At 40.3% G+C, this 10,775-nt stretch overlaps 1 protein-coding gene across 1 annotated transcript; it reads right to left on the bottom strand.

The window, feature by feature from the left end:
* Nucleotides 1-1,806: 1,806 nt before the first annotated feature.
* Nucleotides 1,807-9,867, bottom strand: LOC311048346 (BTB/POZ domain-containing protein KCTD20-like). The gene is made up of 7 exons (XM_084061577.1): nucleotides 9,842-9,867; nucleotides 8,126-8,228; nucleotides 6,470-6,590; nucleotides 4,593-4,790; nucleotides 3,720-3,830; nucleotides 2,903-2,991; nucleotides 1,807-2,198 (listed from the first exon to the last, which is right to left on the bottom strand). The coding sequence occupies exons 1-7, from the start codon at nucleotides 9,850-9,852 to the stop codon at nucleotides 1,947-1,949; spliced, it is 885 nt and encodes a 294-aa protein (XP_083917703.1). The 5' UTR covers nucleotides 9,853-9,867; the 3' UTR covers nucleotides 1,807-1,946.
* Between the last annotated feature and the right edge of the window lie 908 nt (nucleotides 9,868-10,775).

The raw sequence follows: 10,775 nt of genomic DNA, 5'->3' as shown, positions 1-10,775 counted from the left end.
TGGCCATAACAATTCGGTAAGTTTTGACATCAACATGTTCAAAAAGTTCAAAGGGGGAGAGTGGGGTAATGCGAGACATTTTTTACATTTTCTCCCCTCTAGGTGAGCTAAAATGATATGATAAAGTTTTTTGGTGTCTCACTTTACCCCAGGTCTGGGGTAAACCGAGACAAACCAGAAAAATCAATGGGGTAAACTGATCCACTTACTTTTTTCAGTTTAAAACTACCATAAAAACACATGTTCTAACAGTTAGAATACCGACAGCTAGCTTGACAACCACACATTCCAGAACTAATGTCAGACTAGTAACAGAATCATGGCAATTGGTCATTAAGCACATTTTGCTCTACACAATTGGAAGGTGTCTCACTTTACCCCAACCGAGACAAACCATTTTTAACCAATCAAACCAATATTAGATTATCAAACCAATTGGATTATCAAACCAATATTAGATTAAACTATGTTTAAGCACTAAACTTAACTTTGAGACAGTTTCCCACTGTACCCCAAGCCATTTGTTTCACTTTACCCCACAGCCACATTTTGGTGAAAAGGACCACTATTAGCAATTCTGGCTAATCTTCAATTAGCATTAATCACATGGATGTATAGGTTTGTAGTTCATCAACATGCATGACATACGTTTTTCTACCTGAATCAATTTTCTTTGACACAACAGCTGATTATGTTGACAGCCCAAAAAATTACTTTTACATGCAAAAAACATATTTTAGTGAAAAAAACATGCTTACTACAGCACAATGAGGTCCTCTCCTCCATGGTAAGTGGGAAATGGGAGGGGCTTCAAAATCTAATGGTCATATGACCACACAGGTGTTGTGGTCAGGTGATAAGGGGGGTGTCTCACTTTACCCTGTGTCTCACATTACCTCACTCTCCCCAATAAGTATTTTTTTCTAGAGGGGTACCTCTGCGTACTCCGAGGGTCCGAGAAAAGGAAATGTATGCTGTATTCATACATTTTGAGAATTACAGTTGTATTGGCCACCAGCAGTGGTTATGAGCAATGGTGAACGAAGTACTCCTATATTACTTATGTAATAGTAGCAATACAACAATAGATCTATTACAAGTATAATTGCTGTATCCAAAATGTAACTTTAGTGAAAGTACAAAAGTATTGACATTACATGTACACTGAATGTTCCATTTCACAAGATGTTTCAATCTTCAGGGAAAAAAAGGTCGAAACATTGGTATTCTTTTATTTAATTATGCTGCATTGTGGCTATGTGTGTGCAGCCTTTTCTTCACTTTTAGACTTATTTACCAAGGTCAGCAGCACCTCATCAATGGGCTCTATTCACAGCAGCCATATTATGAAGACATTCACAGGTGTTACCAATGATACTAATGAAGGCTCTGTTCCATTCAAACAGAGTCAGGGTGCTGATATTGTGCATGTTGGCTCACTGAAACACTCTGTTAACACCAGTGGGTCTACAGTTGGGGTCCAGGGACCCTCATGGGCTTCCAAATGGCCCCTTACATGTGTGTAACGGGTCCATTTGGTTCCATTTGTACACTCTCAGAGTTATGGGGGTCGTGGAAACCACTGTGCTACACTAAATGGAACAGAGCCTTCATTAGTATCATTGGTAACACCTGTGAAAGAAGTGATAATATGGCTGCTGTGCATAGAGCCTATACTGGTGTTCGCCCTTCTCCTGTTTGTTTGTAAAAAAAAAAAATAGCCTGAGTATGAATTATGTCATAATGTCTATAATCAAAATCTATAAAGTAACTAGTTACTAAAGTGTTCAAATAATTGTAGTGGACTAAAAAGTACAATACGTTTTTTACAAATATGTATCTGTCGGTACAAACAACCAGAAGGAGGCGGCACCAGGGCGGAACAAGGCCGGAAGGGGCCTGCCCTGTTGGCTGGTCAGGGACCAATCAGAAGGCTGACAGTGGGGTCAGTTTAGAGACAGATTATTGGCTGTCATCACAATCACCGTGGGCGGTGCTTGTGAGCTCTGGTCAGGGCTGGTCAGTCTGTCCAGCTCGTCCACCTGCGGGGCGGGCGTGGCCACGGGGCGGTCCCCGTCCCGCATTGATGATGATGATGATGATGATGATGAGGACGCCATCAGGTTGGGGACGCTCTTGCTGCGGACGCACTGGAAGTCAACGTGACGACTCTTCCCTTCCTCCTTCTCCCAGGACATCTGATGATGATGATGATCATAATAATCAGTGGTGGAAAAAGCACTCAAATGTTTTACTTAAGTAAAAATGTCAATACTGCAATGTTGAAGTACTCTGTTACAAGTAAAAGTCTGGAATTAAAAATGTACTTGAGTAACTAAGTACAAAAGTATTGGTATAAAAATGTACTTAAAGTACAAAAATGTTTGAAAATAGCCAATCTACAAGCTCACAACGCGTCGCGATGCGACGCATTGTGAGCTTGTACATCGGCTATTTTTTTATTTTATAATGTAATACTTTATATCTGCAAAGTAACTAGTAAATAAAGTTTTCAAATAAGTGTAGTAGAGTAAAAGTACAATATTTGCCTCTGAGATGTAGTGGAGTAGAAGTAAAAGTATAGACAATTGGAAATACTCCAGTAAAGTCAAAGTACCTCAAAATTGTACTTAAGTACAGTACTTGTATAAATGTACTTAGTTACTTTCCATCACTGGTAATAATAATAATAATAGTACAACTTTATTTAACACCTTTCAAAGGCATACTATGTCACTTTGCCCTATGTTTATATAACAGAGGGGAATGATGGGTAAAAAATAAATATTTGAAGAGAAGATGTGTTATTCAAAATTTCCCAAAAATAAAGCTGATCTACAAGCTCACAACGTGTCACATGGGAGCTTGTAGATCGGCTCAAGGCAGGTTTAGGTGTTCTGACCTGGATGAAGGGACGCTGCACGTAGTTATAGATGACCTCTGACCTCCCGCCGGGACGCCGTTTCACCTTCTCCTTACAGGTGGGGTATCCTGGGACATGAGGGTAGTGCAGTGAATATTTAACCCATTCAGTGTTACAATCTGTGTAACAGAAGCTTTGACCATTATTTTATACTTTGGCTATTCAAAAATAGCAGATATACAAGCTCATAGCACGGCAGATCTGTATTTTTTTTGAAAAATCTTGAAAAATTGTGAAAATCTTTGAATATATATACTGTAGTTTTTTAAAGAGATTTTTGTTTAACTCAAATCTTTTCTTCTGGGGGGTCCCTGGAACAACATTTTGGGGGGTCCTCGACATGAAAAAAGTTTGAAAACCACTGATATTATAGCAACATAATAAAAATTAAAAAACCTGTTGGGATTTAGAAGACATTTGTAGAATCCCCTAGAAGCAAAGATTTGAGTTAAAAAAAAATGTTTTAAAACATATTCAAAGATTTGCACAATTTTTCATGATTTTAAAAAAAAAGCCAAAGAAATCTAAAAATGACACACAGATGCGTTCCCGGTCTTAATGGGTTAACCCATTAAAACCGGGAAAGCATCTGATCTGTCATTTCAGATTTTCGTGTTGGCTATTCACAAATAGCAGATATACAAGCTCACTGCGCGTGACACAGCGAGTTTGTACATCTGCTATTTAGTTGTTACATTTTTGAAGAATCTTTCTTGAAAAAGTTTGAGAACTACTGATCTAAATCAAATCAACCACTTTTTTTATTTTATGAAAAACCAAAGCAGAATATGTATACCTTCTATTCCAATCCTGATGTTCTTCAGTCCTCTCTCCTTCAGCAGGGTTTTGGCAACATCTCTGTTTTCAATGTATTTGAAGAAGCGGAAGAGTTTGGTGCTGTACACAACTGTAACAGGAACACAAAAATGAACACAACATTACAGAAAAATGAACACAAAAATGAACACAACATTACACAAAATGAACACAAAAATGAACACAAAATGAACACAATGATGACAGAGGCGTAGCTCTGTACACCAAACCTTTTTACCTCGAGGCCCAAAGGAGAAACTTTACAAAAAAATACATTATGCCCTACTCTTTTTAATTTCATTAATATTTATAAGTTCAGAGCGTATCGCCTTGTGACGCACTCTGTGCTTGAGGATCGGATATTTTTTCCGCTTTGTACAACATTGTACAGTACACGTTATACCCGTTGTCAGAGTACACTTTGTACCCATTATTATAGTACTTTGAGGCCTGACACATTGATGACATTCACCTCCATATATAGGCATAAAAGGGACACACAGACAGACAGATACACATATATAGAGAGCTCCATACAGTATATGGGCATAAAAGGGACAGACAGACAGACAGACAGACAGCGATACATACGCCAAGTTTCAATGAAGTTGATCGCTCAGATGGTCCTCGAGTTATTGGGAAAATATTTAGACACAGAGATTCTGTGCATGTATAGATACAGTATATATTTGAAGGCCGCTATGCAGCACTGCTGTAAGTTACCTGTAGTGCTCCATGTGTGTGTATTTGAGTGTTTTGGGTGTTTTGTCATAAAACAATAATGAAAGATACTAAAAAAAACTGCACGTGGCACTGAAATTAAACCGGGTGCTGATTCAAACCCTGCACTCACTCTGTGAATACTCCTCTCCCATAGGTGGGGGGTTGTCGGGGTCCCAGTCCACCGAGTCCTCGTCACTCAGTACAACGATGTGACACTCTCTCTCCCCCTCCCGGGCGCTCGACACCATGACGGGCACGATCAGCTCCCCCAGGAACGCCTCGAACTGACACCTCGCACCGTCATTGGACAACTCGTGGAGCAATGCACCTTGGGAAGTCACACACACACACACACACACACACACACACACACACACACACACACACACACACACACACACACAGGTTTGCTTCGCTCACTTCCATCTGATTGACATTTCAGCGCTGCAATCCGTATAGTTCTTTCATTCACTAAAAATGTGATGGTTTGCCGTAAAGACTGTCGATAGGCTCTATAGACCAATTATTTGTTTACTAACATTGAGCCCGGACGCACAGGTGATTGTTTCACGCAATCAATTCCCAACCTGTTTCGGGGTGCACTGGTTTCAGCACACCCCAACCCCCTCTTGTGTGTGTTGGCTAGTGAGTCGCGTCCTAACGAGACCTGATATAATGGGTTTCGTTGCGCGCATACTGGCTGCACGCAGCCAGTATGACGTCGTCTGTTAAGGGGTCTATTCACAGCAGCCATATTATGAAGACATTCACAGGTGTTACCAATGATACTAATGAAGGGTCTGTTCTATTCTGGTCAAATAGAGTCAGGGTGCTAGACCAAATGGAACAGAGCCTTCATTAGTATCATTGGTAACACCTACAGTATGAATGTCTTCATAATATGGCTGCTGTGAATAGAGCCTATAGCATCGTGGCATAAACTGTGTTCCAAAAATAAACAACTGAGCCTGGTAATTTTACTCATGGATATATGAAGCATCAACTGACAGTGAAAAATTACTAATTTATCCAAATCATTTTTTTTTCTCCAAACACGGATATCAAATGTAACTCAATATCGTAAACGACACAGGACTAACATCAGATACAGTATTGTGTTTTTCACTTCGGTCATTGTGAGTGTTCTTTAGCAGTGTTGTCATGTTCGCTTTTTATAAGCAACTTTGGGCTTCTTTTTCTGTAAAGGTGCATGTAAATACCGGTAGTTGCGGGTTGTGTTTTTTTTAGCTTGTTTCTAAAATGTAGTTGCTTATTCGGGCTTACTTCCAATCTTTATTATTATTTAAACTATGGTTCTCAAATATTTTCATGTCATATGGACCCCCAAATTAATGTTTATGTGTCCCTATAACCCCCATCTGAAAATGTTTTGTGCCAGGAAGCCCCGTACCAGATTTGTGTTGTTAGAATGTTTAAAAAATCTTCCAAATATTCCACATTTTATTCCAACATTTTTTGAAAATAGCAGATATACAAGCTCACAACAAGTCGCCTGGCTACCCGTTGTGAGCTTGTAGATTGGCTTGTAGATTGGCTATTTTCCAAAAAGTAGTATTGTATAATGGGAAGCAACTCAAATCTTAATGGCTGTTAACACCAAGAACAATAACTATAACGATAACTATAAATATGTTGTGTCCACACCTCAACTATAACAAAAAATCTCAAAAAATGTTTAGAAAACCGAAAAAAAGGGTATTTATCAAATATAGTATATAATATAATTAAATATTCAAACAACTTTTGACACAGAATGAAATGGTCATGATTCACCAGGAGCCTGGATGGCTTGGCTTCCAGGCTTAAAATAATTTACATAAATGTTTTCAGAAATCTCTATGGGAAACAAATTAACAGGTTTTCTATCCACATCACAAAATGGCCGCCACTGCTATGCCCCATACTGTAGTATTGGGAGATTGTGGAACAGTTGTCTGGCTATACGCGAGACTAGTGAGGATGTGACGGGTCAGGTAGGCTACTCACTGAGGTCTCTGCACCTCACGGTGCTGTAGTCAAAGGTGATGCACAGGTAGTCACAGGCCTCTCTGAGCTCAGCCAGCGGGACCCCCTCTGGGCAACGAAGGACCCCCTCTCTGTAATAGTCCTGTACAAGCACACACGTGTGCACACGCACACACACACACACACGCACACACATTTGTATTACTATACTTGCGAGGACATCAACATTTTAGGACAACAATTTTATGAAACTTAAATTCTAAATGTCTTAAACCTAATCCCAACCTGAATCTTTCTTCTAGTTGTAACCATATCTCTAAACATCTTGTTTTAACCTTAAAACAACCATTTCGGCCAAATATGTGTGCGTTTGTGTTTGTGTGTGTGTGTGTGTGTGTGTGTGTGTGTGTGTGTGTGTGTGTGTGTGTGTGTGTGTGTGTGTGTGTGTGTACCAGTGGTGTAAAGTAACTAAGTACATTTACTCAAGTACTGTAGGCTACATAAGTACAATTTTGAGGTACCTTTATTTTACTTAAGTGTTTCCTATTTTCTTACTTTTACTTACATCTCTGAGGCAAATATAAAACTTACTAGTTACTAGTTACTTTGCATATATAAATTATCATGTTTTATTACACGGCTTGGTTGAATGCTCGATTCTGATTGGTCAGTCATCGGTCATTATTTCTGGATAATGACGATGAGCTCTATAACGGACCGCTGTGTAATCAGAGACTCAGAACACCTGCTCATGTCAACCTGTGCTGCTTGGTTATATGCTTTATCCAACATGACAGCCATGTAAACAAACAAACAATGTCATTTACAACTAAACGTTGCTCTCAAGAATGTTTTTGAAAACATTTGAAGTGAGAAATAGACGATGCAATAACCGAGAAGTCATTCTATTTGATCCACTGCGCTTCCTTGTTTATCGTGGCACAACAACGGGGGAATACCAAAACGCTCGCCCCAAAACACAGTCGCCCCGGGGCAAATCCGGCGGTATTACAGGCAAATCGGCAGTAAATAGAATGGGGGGCGAGTGTGTTTTGGGGCGAGTTTTTTTCCATTTCGTCATTTGTTTTTGCGAGGCGAACTTGTCCGCCCAGCCCAATACTTATGGAATACTTTCATTGCCGTAAGCAAGGAAATACTTAGTTTTGTTGTTACTTTTGGGTAAATGTATTTATGTATTTATTAAGTAGCCGTGTAATAAGCGGGATAATGCATGGGGAGGTAGTCATTATTGAAATTTAAAGCCCGACAGGGCGATTAACCACCGAGGCGCAGCCGAGGTGGTTAATCGCCCTGAAGGGCTTTAAATTTCAATAATGACTACCTCCCCATGCATTATCCCTTGCATAAAACATATTAACCACTTTAGCCCTATTTTATACCTAGGCTATTTGAAAATAGCAGATCTACAAGCTCACAACGTGTCGCATCGCAACGCGTTGTGAGCTTGTAGATCTGCTATTTTCAAACATTTTAGTACTTTTACTTTTGGTACTTTAAGTATATTTTGATGCCAAAACTTTTGTACTTTTACACAAGTAACAATTTGAACACGGGCCTTTTGCTTGTAACAGATTATTTTTATATTGTGGTATTGCTACTTTTACTTAAGTATAATATCTGAGTACTTCTTCCACCCCTGGTGTGTAGGCTACTCACCAGTACCACTCTGAAGATGTTGGCTCCAACACCGTCAGCGACCTCGTACTCTCCCTTGGAGTTTGGACGGGTGAAGTTGTTTCGTCGACCTGCACCGAACATCCTGAAACACACCGTAGTCTGACATCACTGCCGCTAGAGGCCGCTATCCCCCATACCAGGGGTGATGCAACTTTGATGATGGAGAGGGCCACTATAATTCCACACTCACTCCAGAGGGCCACATTGCATATACTGTCGGGCAGACACGTCTTATCACCGTATTTTAACTTTTTTCGTTTTTTTGTCACACAAAAGTAGCAAAAATAGCCGATCTACAAGCTCAAAACGCGTTGCAGTGCGACGCGTTTTGAGCTTGTAGATCTGCACTTTTTTGCTATTTTGGAATTGGAATCCTGAAAAGTAACATTTTTACTTAATTTCAAATGCATTTAGTTATACTTATGTTAACTTTATGAACTTAAAAACAAATACATTGGACATAAACAAGACAATAGAATTTTAATACTATAGTCATTTAGGCTACTAATACAGACAGTAATTAAAGCGGGTCATGTTTGCATGTTTGTCATTTTAACAGCTGAAATCAATAATATATCAGTATTTCGATATTAACCTGCGGGCCGCACCATATATAAGAGCTGTGTTCCAAAAATAAACACAATGAGCCCGTCGATTTTACTCATTATGGATATGAAGCATTAAATGACCGCGAAAAACTTTTAATTTATTCTAAGAGTAAGAAGGGAAAAAAAGTAACTCAATATCATAAACCAGTAGTTCTCAAACTTTTTCGTGCCGCGGACCCCCAATTTTGGCCACGGACCCCCATCTGAAAATGTTTTGTGCCAGGGACCCGCAGAAGAGAAGATTTGTGTTAAAAAATAGCAGATGTACAAAAGCTCGCAGCGCGGCACGAAGTGGCGCGCTGCGAGCCAGTTGGCTATTTTTAAATAGCCAACTGATTTAGCTGGGGACGCCCTGGAACCCCTGCAAGGCCCCTGGGGGTCCCCGGACCCCACTTTGAGAACCAATGTCATAAACGATACAGAGTCACATACCTGACAGAATGACGCGATCGAATATTTCCCTAAGGGATTTTCAATTGAAAAAAATACTTCTGTGACCCTGGGGTATAGCAGGAGTGACATCAAGACGTCTGTACTTTATTCACAAAGATTTGTATTTGATTTCAGGAGTTGGTCTGGCATGAAAGTCTGTTTGGCTGTTTGACTGCGGGCGGGAGTAGTACCGTTGACTGACAACCCCTTCAGCCAATCAGCAGTCCGTTCCACCACCACCACAGAGCAACGTAGGAGCAAGGGGACATTTGAAAGCAGTGTCACTGCCTGCCCCTGCCATATATGAAGTTAAACTACTAAATGCTATACGAAAAATATCCTAAAAGCAAATTCTGTGCCACAAAAGAAGAAGTTTGAGAGCGTTTTGAAGATTTAAAATACAGCGGAGAAAATGGCCGCCATTCGTTTTCACTCGGCTCTACTCGGCTTCACTCGGCTTCCACCTGATTGGCCAACGTACCCTGTCAATCACAGAACAATGAGCGAGGACGCTGATAGGCTAGTCCATTTTGAGGACTCCGCGGAAATGCCCAAACAAGCTCTCAGGCCAGACTCATTCCTGAAATCAAATGCAAATGAGATTTCCGGAAGGGGGATGGTTTACCACCAGGCTAGGTAAGAAGTGGACCTGTACCTTCCCAGCATGGTGTCGGGGTGGGCGGTGAACAGGGCGGGGTCCACTACAAAGTGGGTGCCGTCCACCAGCAGGGTGACTCTCTCCGGGGCGGGGCGCGCTGAGGTCATGATGGGAGGGACCATGTTGCCCCAACCTGTCTGGACTGTGAGATCTGTCACAAACAAAGTATTATAACATCTCTCTTCAACTACAAGAACTAAGTAAACAGTGCCATGCCATGTCATGCCTTTTACATGTTCTGGATGTGTTTCAATCAGTGGTGGAAAAAGTACTCAATTGTTCTGCTTAAGTAAAAGTATCAATACTGCGATATGGAAATACTCTGTTACAAAAGTTTTACTCAAGTAAAAAATGTACTTGAGTAAAAGTGCAAAAGTATTGGTAGCAGAATATACTTAAAGTACAAAAGTAAAAGTACTCATTATGCTTTCACAAGTTCTCAAATGTATTCAAATCTTTTGAAAATAGCAGATCTACAAGCTCACAAAGTGTCGCATCGCGACGCGTTGTGAGCTTGTAGATCTGCTATTTTCAAATGGCCGAAATATATACAGGGCTGAAGTGATTAATTAGCTTTGTAATAATAATCAAAATCTGCAAGTAACTAGTAACTACAGTTTTCAAATAATAGTCGAGTAAAAGTACAATATTTGCCTCTGAGATGTAATGGAGTAGAAGTGAAAGTACAGACAATTGGAAAATTGGAACGTAGTTACTTTCCACCACTGGTTTCCATATCACTACGACTGGGTTTCACATAAGGTTCTCAGAACCTAATTTGGGTTCTGCTCAGGAGTTCTGAGAACCCAACAACAACTCGTGTTCACTAACATGGGTCTCCCCGTCTCTCCAGCTCTTTAGTAAACAAACGTTGGGATACCAATGTGATCCAATCAGGAGAGAGAACTCATGACAGGATACAGGATAAACA

This window comes from Gymnoscopelus microlampas, assembly GCF_963454915.1.
Source record: "Gymnoscopelus microlampas genome assembly, chromosome: 7".
In the NCBI taxonomy this organism is placed as follows: Eukaryota; Metazoa; Chordata; class Actinopteri; order Myctophiformes; family Myctophidae; genus Gymnoscopelus; species Gymnoscopelus microlampas.
This window is presented reverse-complemented; position numbering and strand designations above follow the sequence as displayed.

What these genes read in the sequence shown, in the direction of transcription:
- LOC311048346 (XM_084061577.1), bottom strand. An exon ending in ACATCTTCAGAGTGGTACTG is followed by an intron (nt 6,591 to 8,125) that starts GTGAGTAGCCTA and finishes GTGCTTGTACAG; the next exon opens with GACTATTACAGAGAGGGGGT. An exon ending in CGTGAGGTGCAGAGACCTCA is followed by an intron (nt 4,791 to 6,469) that starts GTGAGTAGCCTA and finishes TGACTTCCCAAG; the next exon opens with GTGCATTGCTCCACGAGTTG.